The sequence below is a fragment of the Haliotis rufescens genome, unplaced genomic scaffold (assembly GCF_023055435.1).
Source record: "Haliotis rufescens isolate VD_foot unplaced genomic scaffold, xgHalRufe1.0.p SCAF_44, whole genome shotgun sequence".
Classification (NCBI taxonomy): Eukaryota; Metazoa; Mollusca; class Gastropoda; order Lepetellida; family Haliotidae; genus Haliotis; species Haliotis rufescens.
This window is the reverse complement of record NW_025964157.1, coordinates 2,904,611-2,925,140: the sequence shown is the minus strand read 5'-3', so window position 1 is coordinate 2,925,140 and position 20,530 is coordinate 2,904,611. Positions and strand designations below refer to the sequence as shown.

General features: G+C 40.9%; 1 protein-coding gene across 1 annotated transcript; it reads right to left on the bottom strand.

Moving 5' to 3' along the window:
• Window positions 1-1,880: 1,880 nt before the first annotated feature.
• LOC124136077 (deoxyribonuclease-1-like 2) lies at window positions 1,881-18,709 on the bottom strand. Its single transcript, XM_046501859.2, has 8 exons — window positions 18,470-18,709; window positions 15,472-15,581; window positions 14,885-14,962; window positions 14,372-14,475; window positions 12,701-12,819; window positions 12,080-12,234; window positions 3,489-3,579; window positions 1,881-3,208 (listed from the first exon to the last, which is right to left on the bottom strand). Exons 1-8 carry the CDS (start codon window positions 18,614-18,616, stop codon window positions 3,155-3,157), a joined length of 858 nt encoding a protein of 285 aa, XP_046357815.2. The 5' UTR covers window positions 18,617-18,709; the 3' UTR covers window positions 1,881-3,154.
• Between the last annotated feature and the right edge of the window lie 1,821 nt (window positions 18,710-20,530).

The window sequence follows — 20,530 nt, the reverse complement described above, 5'->3', positions numbered from 1 at the left end:
GCTGACCTGGTTGATGCATGTCATCGACCCCAATGGCTTGGATCGATGCGCATGATATCAGCCACTGAATTGTCTGGTAGACGCCGACGAAGAGTGTGACAACTTTTTCAGGTGGACCCGTTGTTATATACATGATAATAATTACATCAACAGAAGTACGATAACCATTGGCTATCGTTTGAATATAAAATGCCGCGTTCCCATTGGCTAATATATGCAATGACTCTTATGCACTTTGATTTGAATGAACATGAATAAATTTACTTTATATTATACATAAATAAATAAATAAATAAATAAATAAATAAATAAATTTGATTGATATTCATGCCTAAATAACCTATAGTGAAGCGGAGACTTGCCCTGCATGAAAGGTGGATGTCGCTGTGGGTGTCAGTCAGCAATCCTTAATTACAAATGACGGACAACGTCACAAAGGACAGACAGGCCAGGAGTGACACTATATTATATAGTAGTCTTCTCTTGTGTGACGTTCTTTATGATTATAAATTATGGAAATATGTATGAACATTGCAAATAAGCCTATTTGTGTATGATTGTTACTCCCTCGACAAAACGTTGCACCGGTAACAAGATGAAGTGAGTGAGTGAGTTATGGTTTTACGCCGCTTTTAGCAATATTCCAGCAATATCACGGCGGGGGACACCAGAAATGGGCTTCACACATTGTACCCATGTCGGGAATCGAACCCGGGTCTTCGGCGTGACGAGCTAACGCTTCAACCACTAGGCTACCCGACCGCCCAACAAGATGAAGGGAAACACACTACAATGCGTCTCTTTTCCAAGCCCTTGTATTTGGGGTTTATTCAAACGTTTAATCAGAATAAATGTTTATGTCGACAAGTTAAAAATTATCACATGAACATGTAACAAACATTTAATGATAATTCTAAGTGCTTCTTAAAAAGATCAAAGGCGCCTACTATACTTTATCCTGCGTTAAAGTGCGCTTTTTGAGTTACGTCATAATGGGCTGACGTCATGTCGCTGTACCTCCCCCGTGATCTAACGTATCCTTGGTAACATCGTTCTTACATTACTAATATTCTACAAGTTTAAAGGAACTATTTCACCGATAACCGACCCCGAGTGGTATATTTCTTATAGGATGTTGATAAAATGTACAAAGTTTTAAAAATATTTACCAAAATTTGAATAATGATGACTCCCTAAATAGAAGCCGACCCGGAAATGTCGGACAAGTCCATTTTACGAACAGGTGGGCTAAGTTTAGTATTTCCCGCATATTCTCACAATCCTAACGTCGATTACCTGTACCTTTTCTCCTAACACCGATTGTCATATCTCTCCTACTTTTGGATGCAATCGTTCGGTCACTGCGTTTGTCTGCGTAGCCTAGCAACATCTTTTGGGTGGAAAGCTTACTGGACACTTTCAACCAGTCGCTGCTTCATTAAACAAAGGCCATTTGAAGAAATATTTTGCACATTTATTCGTGATAGTTTACTACACAATACTATGTAAAAATGTCCTGATGTTTTAAATCACACCAAGACCAAAGTGAACACAAAATTTGTAAATTTTCGTGAACTTGCCTGAATTACGTTATTGAAGGTGGTTTACGTTTCATGTTAGGAACCTTTTTAAATCGTTAAATTTGTGCAAATTGATTTCAATAAATATATCCGATATCTTTATTTTAACTGATTATAGATTTTTTTTTATTGGTAAATAACAGCGCGATTTCAGTAAATTTATTATCCAAACATTCAAAAGAAAAAAAACAGTTTCGAGGTCATCATGTCAGTTGTAGAAATTTGAACATTCGGGTAAATCGAACGTGTCACGTTACAAAATTTGCAGGAATCAATTAATGACTCATAAATATCCACCAATCCTAATTTCAAGTGTTTTTATTTACGATATACGAAAACACAAATATCGTGTCATGATGCCAGAAGACGTTCGAAAATCAAACATGGCGGGCTTCGCCCGACCTCGGCATAACTTATTGCTAGTTTAATATCAACAAAGTTTACATTGCCTTCATATATATGCCTTGGCGAAAGTTGACGATCTTCTCAATCAAAGAATGTTTCATTTGTCATTTTCCGTTTTCAAGATACTAACGAGAAATTTCAAGTTGTTATGTTGTAATATTGGTTATCTCAAACCCTCAGTGAAGAAATATTGGTTATCTCAAATCCTTCCAAAACACTGGAAAGAGAGGAATGTTCGACCTATTAGAACATGAAGCTAAATTAGCCCTGAATGCGGCCAGGTAACATTTGGTAGATGATAAAACCTTGTCCCTCTTGCGCAAGGGAATACTAGCACAATGACTGGCGTGTCTCCTGTACTTTACCACAGAATAGCATGAGCTAAGATGACTTTGTGCGAACGGACCCTGAGGACAGATTTCAGACAACAAAGAGGCGTTATTCACAACTTTGCACATGTTACAATTACGTTAGCTGCCAAACGCATTGAACACTTTAACACGTGATGTTGGTGTGAGTATGTTCACGATAGAAAAATATGACTATCGTTACCTTAGGTAGCAGCATTTTATTATGGAGGATGGAATATGGGTGTGGTCAGGGGTCAAATGGGTTGGGAACCCACCTACCTTTACAATCGTAAACAATACATCGTTTGGGGAGTGATACGAAATGGAAAATCAATTAACGGTTAAATATTGAAATTAGTTACTGACAATCCGTTTGATTTTCATGACAAAAAATCTAAATAAAGCTTTTGTTGCCACGGAAGAATTAATAGAACTTAATGGTGTGAATGTCACCCGAAAATGTCGGAATCGGGAAGGAGTATTGTAACTAAGTCACCGGTTCACTCCCACTTATCATAAATGACTGGTCCCTTGAACATTTTAGACACGTTTCATGATGCACGAATAGTCCCTTGAACCGTTGAAATATATAATTGATCCCTTGTTGCTCTAGAAGAAAGTTTCATGATAAATGACTAGTCTTTTGGTTCGTAGTTGAGATATATGTCGTTAGACAATTATTTCGAAGACTGTACATATGCAGTGATGCATTCGCGAGTTGACAGGTCTTGTTCCTGAATTCTGCCTCTCCATATGTCCCATCCACACGTCCAGTGACGACGGAGTAGGTACAGGAAACTGGACAGGAATGGCGCACGACTATGGGGCACGAAGCTCTACTTCCACGGGATAGTGGTCGCTGACCCTGTTGGTCTGAAAAGTGAAGCCAAGAAATGATTTTGTACTAAGTTTGTGCGTATGGCTATTCCAAGACCTATGGCCTATCTAAAACAAACCTTACTAACAAGCGTTTGCAGTTATATACAAGAAGCAGGCGGATTATCCGCCATGTCTTAAATACAATCTTAACATACAATATGTACATGATCTTCACCTTCAGGCGCCTTAAATCCAACAATGACAAGTCTCAGGGCTGTAAATGTAACACATGCTCCACGATACCCTCAAAGATTAACAATGTTTCGGTACTTACTAATGTCGAATCAAGACCTAAATCCAGATCAAACAGGTAGACTCTTGAAGATTGTACGGCACTGATGACATCACTTCCTGTGGCCACGATCCTGTACAGACAACAATCTGTTTTTCAACGAATGCTAGAAACCATTGCCTGATTATATAGTCGTGGGGCAGTAGTACATGTTCCACTTCACTGAGAACTAGTTGTACCACATCAGTATATACTCCATCTAACCCGGTGAGACCAAGTCGTGCGACAGAAGTACATGTTCCACTACACTAGCTGGGAACTAGTTGTGCGACATCAGTATATACTCCATCACACCCAGTGAGACCAAGTCGTGCGACAGTAGTACATGTTCCACTACACTAACTGGGAACTAGTTGTGCGACATCAGTATATACTCAATCACACCCAGTGAGACCAAGTCGTGCGACAGTAGTACATGTTCCACTACACTAACTGGGAACTAGTTGTGCGACATCAGTATATACTCAATCACACCCAGTGAGACCAAGTCGTGCGACAGTAGTACATGTTCCACTACACTAATTGGGAACTAGTTGTGCGACATCAGTATATACTCCATCATACCCAGTGAGACCAAGTCATGCGACAATAGTACATGTTCCACTACACTAATTGGGAACTAGTTGTGCGACATCAGTATATACTCAATCACACCCAGTGAGACCAAGTCGTGCGACAGTAGTACATGTTCCACTACACTAATTGGGAACTAGTTGTGCGACATCAGTACATACTCTATCACACCCAGTGAGACCAAGTCATGCGACAGAAGTCAATGTTCCACTACATAAAATGAGAACTAAATACTCCTCAGTGTTTTCAATTGATAGTTTTGGTTATTCACCAACTTGCAACTAGTCAATAACTGTTTTCACGATTCGATTACATGCCCATCTTCCCGAGGCAAGAGAGTTAACTGTCTATAATAGTCCAGTTTCCACCCTTGCCGAACTAGGCTGGTATTATGGAGTTACATTTTGGTTGTACTAACGAGTCTATGCATAGTCCAATCATAATCGCGCACCGAAATTGAAATCCGGTTCGTAAACAGTCGTGCAGATTTCGGTCGATTGCAGGATTTGCAAAGCATGTGTACCGCCAACTCGTTGTCAACAGATATTTTCCAAATCTGTTCATGTTTTTAATCAAGGTGCTCACGTGATTTGATGCATTTCGCGATGTAAGACCCGTTTTATCACAAGATAGGTCTTGATTATCGATCAGATCGTCCTGACCGGGCGCCACCATTTTGTTTGAAGCAAACGCAAGTGATACGAGAGGTGGAATCTCAATGGTCCATAGGAGAGGCTCAGAAGGGACATAACTGGTAATAGCCACTGGTGACGCTACGATCGAGCCCAGTTATTCCAGCCTAGTTTGGCAAGGATGGAAACTGGACTTTTGAAGTCAGTTAACTCTCTTGCCTCGGGAAGATGGTACATGCCATACACTAAAACACACGAAATAACTGTGAGACAATATTTAATACACGTGATACAGATTTGGCAACGATGAAACCGAGTTTAATTATGGCTACCGGGGTAACGACGTGGGTGTCACTGGGTGTCACTGGGTCGTAAAACCAGTCTAGTCACGGTCTAGTGACTGGCTTCCTTCTCTCTTAATTCCCCGGCATCGTAACCGCACGGCAACCCCTGGCAAATTCGATAACTGTACACATCTGGTTGTAAATCTATAGTGGTACCACTGGATAGCTTATGTTCAGCGCTTGAATTTGATCCCTACATCTGCCGTAATAGTTAAGTCCTTAGTTTGCTATTCGGGTCTTTCAAATGTTATGAAACCATGGGTTACCCCACCAGGCTATTGCATTCCTCCGACTGACCAGAGCAGATTGTCCTCTCCGAAGTCCGCGCACACGTATGTAACCCTTCGCAACGCCATGTGTCCTTACCCCTAGGTATCGCTAGACCGTTTACGGTTCGTCTTGCTACTGGTTAGGTCAGGTCGAAACCTAGGTATCGCTAGACCGTTTACGGTTCGTCTTGCTACTGGTTAGGTCAGGTCGAAACCTAGGTATCGCTAGACCGTTTACGGTTCGTCTTGCTACTGGTTAGGTCAGGTCGAAACCTAGGTATCGTCAGAAAGAGGTTATGAGGGAGTGTTCTCTCTGGTACTGACTTACCCCTGTGGTATTGAGCTTAAACCTATTGGCTTGACTTTTATATTTCGTACCCGTTTTTCTAGTATTCCGTGGATAACCAACTTTCCAGCGATTGTCTAGTTTAGGTCAAGTACCTTTCTACTGTTGAGAGTCAAGTTACTCTTTTGGTCATGTACCCTTTTTAATGATAGTGAGTCAACACCCACCTCAAGTAGATTGTATTATCGCGAAGTTTAGAATGTCCTGCCCAGTCAAAGAGGCTGAGGCTTTAGTCTATAAAACTAGTTTGCTGTTCAGGCATTTTTCGTATATTTTATTGTTAAAGAGACTTATCTTTAGGATAGGCCCTCTGTGTTTTTCCCCGCTATTTAACCTAGCCGAGGTTATTTACCTATTAGTGTGTTGAGTCTGGCATTCTTACCAGTTTCTTGTCAAAGTGTTGTTACCTACACTCCTTTTTAACAACATCTAGTTTCTGACATGAACATGTTTCGCAGAAACAAAATGTGGATTATCTTAATACAGTGTGATGAAAAAGGAGCCCAGAGATTCCTCCCGAAACTGCAGTAATCTAGATTTGCCCACTATTATAGACTTGCTCTATTGAATATATTTGTTTCAGGGTCTGTATGACAGTCTAAATCGACCCCAAATATAGATGAACCATTAATATTTACTCCTCGGCTTAACACAATTATTAAAGATTATTAATTTGGTTGATCACGTGCAAGACTGTCGTAAACAAAAGCTGACACAGCACAGTTGGCGACACATCTGATCGTATACAATCTGGCCACGCGCGACACGTCATTTGTGTGGTACATGATCAGTGTTATTCCATGACTGGGGAGTATCTACATATAGTTCATATCTAAACTAGTTCAGAACATATTATTAGGCAAATCCAGCCGGCTAGCGGATCGAAGGGGCTGTTTGGGCGTCCAGAGGCTCCCGACCCCCCCCCCCCCCCCCCCCCCCCCCCAAAGAGTACGTGTCATGGCCAGTTGTCTTCACCAGTCACGTGCACGATGGAAATGTGTCTCGTGACCAGTGTTTTTTAGAGAAGTAATTATTGCAAATCTTTGTTTGTTGTTTGTTTGTTGTTTAACGCCACACTCAATAACGCCATACAGCAATATTCCAGCTATATGATGGCGGTCACCCGATACCGCTAGTCGCCTCTTACACACGCATAGTCGCCTTTTAAGGCAAGCATGGGTTGCTGAAGACGTATTCTAACCCGGCTCTTCACGGGTATGTACGAGGTGAGAGAGAGAGAGAGAGAGAGAGAGAGAGAGAGAGAGAGAGAGAGTTTACAATGGAGAATGGTTATAGAGACACTGAGAGTGACGATAAACGCAAGGATGGAAGAGTGAGGGAGTATGGTTTTATGCCTCTTTTATCATTATTCCTACAAAATCGGGGCGGGGTACACAGGAAATTGGCTTCACACATTATACCCTTCGGCCTGACGAGCGACCGCTTTTATCACCAGGCTCCCCGACCCCGGCCAGGATGGATGAGGTGACGGCCGCCAAGATGAGAGACGTGAGCGACAAGGGACGGGGAAAATGAGTTTGGGATGTGGTCAGGGCCTCCTCAGTGATTATACTCCTCATCCAAGGGATTCAACAAATGAGAGAGAAGATTCTAGGGGCAGCTCCATTAACTTGCTAATTTGGCACGTATCGTGCATCAAACATTAGTTATCGGATAATGTAACCCAAAGGGACCACTAGTATAAGTTCGTTATAAAGGTAGTTCGTTATTAGCATATATTTACAGCATACATACAGCAAATGGAGTAGACAAAAACAGTTCGTTATATCCGTCTGTTCGTTACAACCCTGTTCGTTATTAACGCAGTTTGCTGTAACAAGTGGCATGGATACGTAGTTGAATGATATACATGTAGAGGATATAAAAGACGCGCTTTATTGTAAAGGTGCTGTTATATTGTCAAGTGGGAATGGAATAACAGGACTACTGAGGCGATAACTATATAGATATGTGAAATGGTATGAAGTTGAAGTAAGTTGCATATTTAGGCTATTAGATAAATCTCTGAACGGCAGCAATACTGATGTGTATGTGCCTGTGCATACAATGTATATCCACGGTGAGGGATTTAACTGGTACAACATTGTCTCTGTTGAATAGATATGGCATCACTGTGTGAAGTCTGATGGAAATTCTATAAAGAGAAGCACTTGTTTTTTGTGGAGTAGTCTTTAATGCAGGGACTAAGTCCGATTATGAAGAAGACAAAGTATATTATTTAATATGTTTAGGGATAGACATTGGCGCTTGTCCTTTAGTCGTAAAGTCCTTCAAAAACTGCCCAAGAGTAAAGGTATCATAAGGACTAGCAGATATTGGCCATGTTAAGGGTTTTGCTCTGTGGTATCATCATAAGGACTAGTGGACTAATAGTGTTAGTTTCTATCGCTGATGTTGAAGGACTGGGACATGGAACCTCTACCTGGGTTTTAAAGTTGGATTATTTTAGTTCTCTACTGACAACATTGTGAACAAATTTGAAAAATATTTGCTTGGGTTGTGCTCACTATGCAACCTTGATACCATGAACGGAAGATCGGAGACTGACCGTGAATTGGGGATTATGCATTTGCTGGGTTGAATTGGCCCAGCGTAAGGACTCAATTGACTGCGTTTGCACATGCTAGCGATTTTTCTAGCCAGTCAGACGCTGAGTCACCACAACGTCCGCTCACTTTGACGCTAGAAACGTTTAGTGCTTGAGAAAATGTTAAAAGTACTGAAACAAAGCGAAACTTTAGATTTAAATTGGAGTGTATGTAATACGTTACAATAACGTAGATAAACACAGCTATCCGTTAATGTACAAGCGTCACTTAATAGATCTGTGGATTGTTGGCCTTAACGACATTGATAAAATAAAGAACTCATTGCAGAAGCATAATGTACCGCGGCAAATGACATGCACAAGAAGCCAACCGGAAGGAGGAAATACAGCAATGAATGGTTTGATCATGGATGTCAACGGCTGAAGCAAGAACATTGATAGATTCAGAAAATATAAAGATCTTGCTCTTTAAAGAATTACAATCACATTACAATAAAATATAGTACGACATGCAGACAGAAAACAAGAATCTCTTTTCATATGAGAAGCAATCTTTAGTTAGAAACATTAACCATATAAATGCCTGGTTAAATGGTTCAGTTGTACACATTATGGTGAAGATAATATTGATACTGATGGCTGGTTTAAACATGTTAGAGATGTTTCTACAGGAACTAGATATGAAGCGGGCGATTCTCCGGACGTTAGATGATGACTTGAGTAAGTGAGTATGGTTTTACGCCGCTTTTAGCAATATTCAGCAATATCACGGCCGTGGACACAAGAAATGGGCTTAACACATTGTAATTATGTCGGGAATCGAACCCGGATCTTCGGCGTGACGAGCAAACATGATACCGCCCCAAATGATGATTGTACTTATACAATTACAGAAGACATTATCGATGTGCCTGACACAGAAGCTGAAATATTAAAAAACACTGGCCATCTCAAATGCAAGAAATTTCTTGGAGTAGATGACACTGATTCTGAATTCTGTATACGCCTGATCTTGAGCCTAATTTATAATTGTTTTTTAACATGATGTTTGAGAAGGGATACTTCCTGAAAAAATGGTCGATTGGTATTTTTATCCCGCTTCACAAGAAATGCTTAAAAATATAAAATATGTACTTTTATAATTAACAAGCTACTTGTATTTATACAATTTCTGAATCTCAAGCTGGTTGTGGGCAAGGGTTTCAATAGTCGATAACATAGTGTTGTACAGAGTTGTAAACATGAAAGGTGGAAAGTGTTCTGCTATATTTGTTGATTTTGTTCAGTGTACATGGAATTTATAATGTAGTATAGATGAACATGTCAAAACGTGTGTGGGAGTTAAGTGGGTTATGTCTGGCATGTTTCAATTCAAATCTGGAGTGCGCCAAGAGTGCATATTGAATCCATTGATATTCTCTTTTGTCATAAACGATTTAGCGTTAGAACTTTATAACTGTCTCGCATTTTCAATAAAATCCAGGTGATGTACAACTTTTCCTTCAAGTATTTGCAAATGGCGTTATCATATTTTCAAACACGGGTGGGGATTTGCAAACGTAAACTGATGTATAAGAAAGTCATTGTGACAATTGGAAACTCACTGTTAAAAGAGATAAACTTATTGCTTTAATAATAGTGCAAATTGACCAACAGGCGATATGTAAACCGCTGGATCTGTTTGTTTGTTGTTTAACGCCGCACTCAGCAATAGTCCAGCAACATGACGGCGGCCTGTAATAATCGATTCAAGACCAGACGATCCAGTGATTGATATCATGCGCATCGATCCATGCAATTGGGATACGGTGAAAGTAAACACGCACTGTAAATACTGGATGTATCTCAATAATCAGCTCAAGCTGTTTTTTCATGTAAGAGAAGCTTCAGTTCAGACATAGAAGATTGTTTTGTTTTTTTTGTTTTTTTTTATGTGCAGGATATTTATTGAAGGGAAGCCTGAACACACAATTTCATAAAAATATCCTAAACAAAGTTATTAATGATCCTTAACTTTTTTTGTTCAGCATAGTAACAGATTTGGTGCAAAGAGACCTACCTATGACCAAAGTGTGCTGTATTTACAGGATTTAACTTTTTTTTATCAGTATTCTCAAAATCAAAATTGAGTTCATCTCAGTGTCTAATTAACGAATGAAGGGGGTAAACTAGACTAACATCTGGTACATATTATACAGAAAAAAAATATTTGTTAAATTATTTTAATAAAAAATTAATAATAAGGAGCCCAGAGACTCTCTTCATTTTCAGATACTAAAGAAATTAGGACTAGGGGTAAACGTGCATTCTACGGCGCTCATCTTGCTTATTAATAACCACACCAAATTCACAGTTAGCTCATCGGGTTAACAGTTTTGCATAGAAATATTCTTCTTTTTTTTTTCTTTCTTTTTTTATTTTATTGTTTTTTAGAAAGACACACACCTGTTACATAAATGGGCTTCCGCCCAGGGTAGCAGAAAGCCCATGACATAAAGCACAACTTATCAGTACATCTTGCTTTGTTGTTTTTTAGACAGGTAATCAACAGAAATTCTATGGTGCTTGGATGCTTTTCGAAAATGAGGAGCAGCTTTCAATTTAATTTTAGTTTTGTACTTAAGATTTTAATGTTTGAGACCATGTACTTTCCTAAACTGCAATATGATATATAAACAAGAGTGAATGTGTGAGTGAGAAGTATGTTATTTTCTGTATAAAAAAAAGACATAGAAGATTTTACTGGGAGTAATAAAGAACATGCAGTGTATTGGTAATATAAGTTCCAACATATTCTTTTAGATGTTGTTTTTGTAACATTAAAGTAATGTTATTATTTGGTGCTGAAGTATGTGTGTTGCAGTTCTTTGATGTAATATATAGAAAATGTTCACTTGTATGCATGTACGGAATTCCTTGGTGTAAACATTATCACATCTAGTGCAATGGTTTATGAGAAATGTGGTAGATTTCCTCTATTTATATATTCACTGCTAAAAGTAATTAAATATTGCTTGAAACTCCTTAAAATCTTCGACATACCCAAACATTGTTGTCTTATAGTGCTTTTGGAACTGTTTGGAGAGATGTGTTCCATAGGAATGAATCTTCATTTATTCTTTTGTACTGAGACTACAGGATATAAACTTGAAATCGCCGTAATTTTCATTGACTTTTTCAAAGCCATATATAATATTAGAAAATATTAAAATTTCATATATACTCTGATGTACTCTACTCCACATTAAGGAACAAATATACACCTGTGTAAAGATAGGTTAATTATACAAAATATGTCCATAGTCATATAACAAATACTGGTTACACCTTTGTACTATATGTACTGCAACACCAACTCCACAACCAACCCCACACAACAACACCACAAAGAACACCAACACCACAACACACAACAACACAACACAAAACCAACACCAACACCACACAACACCACAACAAACACAACATGACACCACAACAAACACCAACACAAACGCCTACACCACACAACAACAACGCAACCAACACCAGCCCCAACAACACAACCAACAACAACAACACAACCAACACCACACAACATCACACAACCAACACCCACACCACACAACAACATCACCACCAACAACACCACAACCAACACAAAACTTTAACACCAACAACAACGCTAACAGCACACAATACTAAAATATTTTAGCTCCACTTTCGGCGATCAGTCTCATGCTCTGCTGAAGACAAGGGCAGTATTTGATGTAATACTTTGTAACAATTCTAATCTAATAATGCAATTCTACAACATATGTATATCAGTCGGGCCTGTCACACCTGTCCTACTCATCATACCTGTCATAGGAGCAGTGGGACCTGCCGGTTGTGGTGTCTGCGTCCGAGCCAATCAGTGAGCGGTATCCAGGCTGGTGGAACACCCCTGTAACTAACTGGTGTGACACGGGGACGTATCGACAATCAGCGTTCAAGTCCCCCAGGTACAGCAAGTTCTGTGGAATATAGTATGAGTATATCAGCTGCACCCTTGCCTCGGGTTGTGATTAATACAGTTTGTATATAATGCCGACTATGCCATTGTCAGCTCTATTTCAAACGTTCGCTCGTCACGCCGAAGACCCGGGTTCGATTCCCGACATGGGTACAATGTGTGAAGCCCATTTCTGGTGTCCCCCGCCGTGATATTGCTGGAATATTGCTAAAAGCGGCGTTAAACCATACTCACTCACTCACTCACTATTTCAAACGGGACGTTAACATAAGTCGTATTGACTCCCTGAAATTTTCATTTCTTAGTCGTGTCATCTTTTAATATTAAAATATTAAGCGTGGGCTATTAATTATGAGCTTTGGACTCTGGGCGGTGTTCCTTGTAATAAGACTCGTCATTATATGGCTGAAATATTGCCGATGTGACGTTATAAATGACGTCACTGACTCACAAAGAAGATGCCTGACCTGTGTGTTCCATGTGACCTTGACCTCTGCCTCGACCTGGTCAAAGAGGTATTGTATCTCGGCAACGGCTTGTGTGGGTTTTGTGTGCAGGCCAACCAGTGCAAGCCGCCATGGACCCGCTGAAACAATAGTCATCCTTGAAAGCATTAGCTCGTTAAAGCTATTTAACATAAATTACATTTCATACCGCTGTTTGAATTAAGTCACATTAAAATAAGCAGGTCTTTTAATGTTTCAACACTATTGAGTGTGTATCTATGTCATTTTGTTATACGATATAACCACTTTTCACTTTTCATGGCATTTCAAGCACTGGTAGCTCATAACAAAATGTCCCCAACTAACACCAGCAATCATGCTCACACTCACATTCTCAGTTCACATTCATATTACTTTAGAACCAATACCTAAGCTCACATTTAATCTATTCCCAACACTTACAGTCACACATGACCCCTACAGCGATACAAGACCAACAGCTGTACGCACCTGCCCCGGGATGTTGAGCAACAAACAGAACGGCACTCACCTGCCCCGGGATGTTGAGCAACAAACAGAACGGCTCTCACCTGCCCCGGGATGTTGAGCAACAAACAGAACGACACTCACCTTGCCCCGGGATGTTGAGCAACAAACAGAACGGCACTCACCTCGCCCCGGGATGGTGAGCAACAAACAGAACGACACTCACCTTGCCCCGGGATGTTGAGCAACAAACAGAACGGCTCTCACCTCGCCCCGGGATGGTGAGCAACAAACAGAACGGTCTCACCTTGCCCCGGGATGGTGAGCAACAAACAGAACGGTCTCACCTAGCCCCGGGATGTTGAGCAACAAACAGAACGGCACTCACCTTGCCCCGGGATGTTGAGCAACAAACAGAACGGCACTCACCTTGCCCCGGGATGTTGAGCAACAAACAGAACGGCTCTCACCTAGCCCCGGGATGTTGAGCAACAAACAGAACGGCTCTCACCTTGCCCCGGGATGGTGAGCAACAAACAGAACGGCACTCACCTTTCCCCGGAATAATGAGCAACAAACAGAACGGACTCACCTAGCCCCGGGATGTTGAGCAACAAACAGAACGGCTCTCACCTAGCCCCGGAATAATGAGCAACAAACAGAACGGCTCTCACCTTGCCCCGGGATGGTGAGCAACAATCAGAACGGCTCTCACCTTGCCCCGGGATGTTGAGCAACAAACAGAACGGCACTCACCTAGCCCCGGGATGTTGAGCAACAAACAGAACGGCTCTCACCTGACCCGGAATAATGAGCAGCAAACAGAACGGCTCTCACCTTGCCCCGGGATGGTGAGCAACAATCAGAACGGCTCTCACCTTGCCCCGGGATGTTGAGCAACAAACAGAACGGCTCTCACCTTGCCCCGGGATGTTGAGCAACAAACAGAACGGCTCTCACCTTGCCCCGGGTTGTTGAGCAACAAACAGAACGGCTCTCACCTTGCCCCGGGATGTTGAGCAACAAACAGAACGGCTCTCACCTTGCCCCGGGATGTTGAGCAACAAACAGAACGGCTCTCACCTTGCCCCGGGATGTTGAGCAACAAACAGAACGGCACTCACCTTGCCCCGGGATGTTGAGCAACAAACAGAACGGCTCTCACCTTGCCCCGAGATGTTGAGCAACAAACAGAACGGTTCTCACCTAGCCCCGGGATGTTGAGCAACAAACAGAACGGCTCTCGCTCGAACACGTCTCCTCTACTCTCAGTAAACAGGTGGCTGGCCACAACGTCGACCCTGTCAGATCTGATGATCACAAACAATGGATTACGTTTCAAAATTTACAAACAATTCGTAAGTGCTTCATTGATCTATTTCCTCAAAGTAATATTACACGTGTATTCTTTATTATGGTTATTTGTTTTAATTATTCATTATCATTGATATTACAATTAACGGTTCTTTCTGAGCGCCATCTTTATCGATCAATATGCTTGTTTAACTGATATTTAGGGTAGAAACATTATTTTTAAAATTACAGACCCACCTTCCAAAAATACTACAAAAAACCTATCTTACTGATTTCTTGTCCCGACCTGGGTTGAGGAAGCAACATGGGGAAAGAATCATGATATTCTATGTCACATTAATGGTATAAGCTCCGAAAGTTCATTAGATACGAAAAACATATCTGACTTTATCAAAGAACACAAACCTGTAGAAGAAGGCGTACTGTTCTTTATATCTCGATCTCCCCAGCCTTGGACTGATCTTGAAGGAAAAACACGCGGACCTGAGAGGAAACAACCACACGCAACCAATCAGATGACGGAAAAAGTATTTTCGACCAACCAACAACTAGTATATGACGTTCAGTGTGGCGACGGTTATAATAGATACAAAGTGAGAGGCATAAGAAAGTGTACCGAAGTAGTTTTTTATGTAATTGAAAATTGAAAGAATTGTTCTTAAAATTTATTGTGTCTTTTTAACCATTACTCAGTTATGCAACTGTAATCATTTATCTGTGGCTGGGTAATATTGTCTAAAATTAAATTGGTTCAATGAAGACTGGGGTAGAAATGGGTTTGCAACCACAAGTTACCCCCATGTGCAGATAAATGCAAATTTGTTTAGATATTTTAAATTGAAAATCAAATATTTAGATAAAATCAACTGAGACATATAGTTTCTTCTGCCACTCAGGTTAATTACAAAGGTTAAAATTGTGCTTTAACTTATTTCCACTACGAATGTGTTTAAGCAGGGATGTGAACATGATGAATAAAACATGGTACTGACGGATTCGCAGCTTTGACATGTGCAGAGAGGTTACTATGCAGCTCATTGACGGCCGTGTTTGTAATGTCCCGGATTTCCTGTATGAGAATAACATCATAGCGACTGACGATCTGCAAAATATGACGGTGGCTTTTAACAGGGGATGACCTGGAAACACGAACCAGGGCACCAAAACGCGGTAGGAACAGATGCATGTGTGTTCATTGTGACTGGGCAGGAAGCTTTGTGAACTGTTTGTCAAACCTTAGAATCCCCATCTGCCATACCCAAGCTACTCGCCTGCAATTCCCGTGTGTGCGGGCCGCGCCTGTAGCAAGGATAGAACCAGTAGACAAAGTTGTACCAGGATCCGCTGATCATGGGTTCGAATCCTTGATTTCCCCTGATTATGATGTTTGGTCTGTTTCACGACAGTATGTCATGTTAGGTTTCACCAAAATATGTCTTGTTAGGTTTCACCATAGTGTGTCATGTTAGGTTTCACATCAGTTTTTCATGATAGGTTTCACCACGGTGTGTCATGTTAGGTTTCACATCAGTGTGTCATGTTAGGTTTCACCACAGTGTGTCATGTTAGGTTTCACCATAGTGAGTCATGTTAGGTTTCACCACAGTGTGTCATGTTAGGTTTCACCACGGTGTGTCACGTTAGGTTTCACCACAGTGTGTCATGTTAGGTTTCACCACAGTGTGTCATGTTAGGTTTCACCACAGTGTGTCATGTTAGGTTTCACCACGGTGTGTCATGTTAGGTTTCACCACAGTGTGTCATGTTAGGTTTCACCACAGTGTGTCATGTTAGGTTTCACCACAGTATGTCATGTTAGGTTTCACCACGGTGTGTCATGTTAGGTTTCACCACGGTGAGTCATGTTAGGTTTCACATCAGTATGTCATGTTAGGTTTCACCACAGTATGTCATGTTAGGTTTCACCACGGTGTGTCATGTTAGGTTTCACATCAGTGTGTCATGTCAGGTTTCACCACAGTATGTCATGTTAGGTTTCACCACAGTATGTCATGTTAGGTTTCACCACAGTGAGTCATGTCAGGTTTCACCACAGTATGTCATGTTAGGTTTCACCACGGTGAGTCATGTTAGGTTTCACATCAGTGTGTCATGTTAGGTTTCACCACGGTGTGTCATGTTAGGTGTCAGAGAGATGCGTCTGTAGTATAATATGCCTAATGGACTAGCGTACAGTTTAATGATGAAATAGACTGAGGCCTGTAGGGTTAGGACACAGTTGAACACATGTACAACCGGAATATGGATTAAGAAACGTTTTCAATATTATCAGCTTTTAATATATTTACCATTAACTGTTTACATTTAACCATCTTCACAAACATATGACCCGTGAAGATCCTGGGTAGAATAGTTCTTCAGCAACCCATCCTTGCCGTAAAAGACAAGTATGCTTGTCGTAAGAGGCGACTAACGGGATCGGGTGGTCAGGCTCGCTAGCTTGGTTGATACATGTAGTCGCATCCCATTGCGTGGATCGAAGCTCATGACATCAATCACTGGATTGTCTGGTCCAGGCTCGATGATTTACAGACCGCCGTCATGTATATAGCTGGAATATTGCTGAGTGTGGCGTTAAACAAAAACACCTCATAAACTTGAGAACCTTTCACACACAAATAATATTGCCTAAAGATCATCATCAATTTCACGAAATGTTGACACAAATAGCAGTAATATGATGACTATATTTTCCTTTACCAAAAAGTTTTTTTTATTTTAAATTCTCAAAGAAATGCATATACGTGGTTGCATATATTGAGGTAGTTCCATGTTATACTTACCTTGGAATATTGTTTACTAGCTCCTTGAGTTGGAATAAATATCTAGACACTACAAAATGTTGATGTCAAAGTTTCAGTTTCAAAATACGCCCTATAATTTATACTTTCAATAATTATTGTTTGATGCAAAAATAATGCTATTTCACAGCTGTTATCGCTAGCAATGCTTGCAATCGCTGACTCCAATGCCGAATTACGTGTCCTGTATGGCTATACTATGATTAGATACGGATATTGTTCACATGCCGCGGCACGTTTTACACCACCAGTGTAAACTAGGATATGGAAGACAGTCGAACCTTGTTCTCAGATGTTGTCAGGATAAACGAATGTCCGGATATCTGAATCCCTTATCAACCGACCAACTGTATAACCAGGGGATGCCATGACTCCTCATCCGTGACAAACTTATTCCGTGGAAAATATGAATTCCTTGGAAGGAATATCCGATCATCACTCCAGAAACATAACAAAGTAGACACAATCTATGGATAACAGCTTCGTTATTTACTGTAAAGGCGACATTTCGGTATAGATCCTTGTACCGTTATGAACGTATACACCTTTGTCGCCTTTACAGTATATAAAGAAGTTGTTATCTATAAAGTGTGTCTACTTTGTCATCCGTCAACTTCTAGGTAATGTCTAATAAAGAATCTACTTCAGAGATATGTTGTCTTATACATGTGTATTTCCTTATTCATTTATTGCATGGTCATAAGACCCGTGAAGATCCAGGGTAGAATAGATCTTCAGCACCCCATGTTTGCCGTAAAAGGCGACTATGCTTGTCGTAAGGGGCGACTAACTTGATCGGGTGGTCAGGCTCGCTGACTTGGTTGATGCATGTCATCGATCTCAATTGCGTGGATCGATGTGGATCCAGCGTGGATCATGTTTCATGATGTCAATCACTGAATTGCCTGGCCCAGACTCGATTATTTACAGACCGCCGTCATAGAGCTGGAATATTGCTGAGTGCAGCGTTAAACAACAAACAAACAAACAAATAAATAAACAAACAAAGCATACTCAAAAGGAACGAAATATACATGAATATAGTCTCCTTTTCAAAAACATGTAACCTATTGATATTCACGTTCAGTCTGACCTCAGTCTGAACTGATGCGGTTGACACATATTTCAACAATGCTACACCACGCCTCACTCTCCACATTTAGCTTACCTGAGTAATAATCTGGGCCACAATGGGGTCCCCCATCTTCCTTCTACCAAACGACTTAATATTGAAGGCTCCTATCCTGATCGTCCCCACCCACGGGGTGACGAGCCCCACCCCCAGAGCCAGCAAGCTGACAACGAGAAGCCCCATCTCTCAGCTTTGGGTCGTTGTTGGCCTGTCACCAGAGCTCTACATCAATCATCCCATCGCCAAGCGCGCATAAGGCTCTGTTTCTATGTATAGACAACGAAATGCCTAGCTTTCAAGCGGCTTATTTAGAACGCTTTTCATAACCTTCAGTGACGTCATCCTATTGTTTTCCAATCGGGTTAAATCTCATAAACAGGGATGTTATAAAATCCATGGGATTTTATATAAACTTCCATTTAGATTGTAACATATGAATGTTTCTCGCCAGACACATATTTTGCATTTGAACACAATGTAATGAAATGTAAAATCGAATGACAAATGTTTTCTATATATTCCCTAGGATCGAACACGAAACCTTCGAATCTGAAGACAAGTGAGTGCTCCAGCAGGCTTCAAAGGCGCTGATCAAACACAGAGCTTTTAAGAATGTCTTTATCAAGAACCGAACGCCAGCAACAGATATTTTACGCCCGTTTCCTAAGGTTCATGGAAAGAATGTTTGCACCATAAAAATGTTCATAAATGTTGTTTTAAGTTTCTTTTTTCGGTTTATAAGTTAGATACAATACTTCCCCTCGTGTTACATTCTCCCGAGGCAAGGGAGGTAACTGACTATGAAAGTCCAGTTTCCACCCTTGCCGAACTAGGCTGCTAATATGCAGTTTGATTTTGGCTGAACTAACGAGTATATGCATAGTCCAATCAAAAACGCGCAATGAAATCGAAATCCGGTTCGTAAACTGTCGTGCAGATTTCGGTCGATTGCAGGATTTGCAAATCATGTGCACCGCCAACTCGGTGTCAACAGATATATTCTAAATCTTTTCATGTTTTTAATCACGGTGCTCACGTATTCTGATGCACTTCGCGAGGTAGGATCTGTTTTATCACAATATAGATCTTGATTATCGATCAGATCGTCCTGACTCGACGCCGCCATTTTGTTTGAAGCAAATGCAAGTGATACGAGGGGTGGAATCTCATTGGTTCATGGGAGAGACATAGAAGGGACATAACTCGTAATAGCCACTGGTGGTGCTACGATCGACCCAAGGACTTCCAGCTTTGTTCGGTAAGGGTGGAAACTGGACTTTAAAAGTCGGTTAACTCTCTTGCCTCGGGAAGATGCTCGGGTTATTGTGATATTTAAAACCATTATCCCGCGACTGCGGGATTAAAATATCATAAAAACCGTCGGACGTGCTTTATTCCACAGCTAAAACTCCTTAGCTAAGTCAGATTTCAAAAACTCAAGTTTAGACCTGAGAAAAATATTAGTTTTTTATGAATACCGCCCCTGGACCCACTTGCACAAAGCGATCTTAGTGCTAAGATGATCGTAACTCCCATACTTCAACAGAGGCTTACAATAGTGTTACTGCTAAGATCGCTTTGTGCATGTGGGCCCTGGTGCTGAACCTTGATCAGCCCTGATGATTCCAACGCTGATGCGCACGGCACCATGCAACAAGAAGGGCTGCTCTGTGACGTTGAAGAAGTGGGGTGGGGTGAGAGAGGCCGGGGGGGAACGTCTACTACGGATACCAATGGCTCGGATACTGTCCGAATTGTCTGTGCACTGACGTTCACATGTGTGGCATGTCTCAGTAGCAGTCGAAGTGCATTGGCGGTGATGAATCTCTGACGTCAGGCCGGCACAACGATATTAACGATCACCAGCCTACGGTGGCCCCTAAGGGACATTTCACTTTCTGTTATTGAACCTTTTGCAAATTAACACGATTTGTCATACAAATATGTGATAAATCATGTATAAAGTATATATTGAATCGCTGAAAAGTGAAGCAAAAATGTCAAAAACTGAAATGAAAATGTCCAAAACAAAAACGAAAAGGTCAAAAACTAAATTGAAAATGTCAAAAACAAAAACGAAATGTCGAAATATTATCA

What these genes read in the sequence shown, in the direction of transcription:
- LOC124136077 (XM_046501859.2), bottom strand. Translation starts at nt 18,616, where the DNA reads ATGGGGCTTCTCGTTGTCAGCTTGCTGGCTCTGGGGGTGGGGCTCGTC. An exon ending in TGGCCCAGATTATTACTCAG is followed by an intron (nt 15,582 to 18,469) that starts GTAAGCTAAATG and finishes CATATTTTGCAG; the next exon opens with ATCGTCAGTCGCTATGATGT. An exon ending in TCCCACTGCTCCTATGACAG is followed by an intron (nt 3,580 to 12,079) that starts GTATGATGAGTA and finishes TTGTCTGTACAG; the next exon opens with GATCGTGGCCACAGGAAGTG.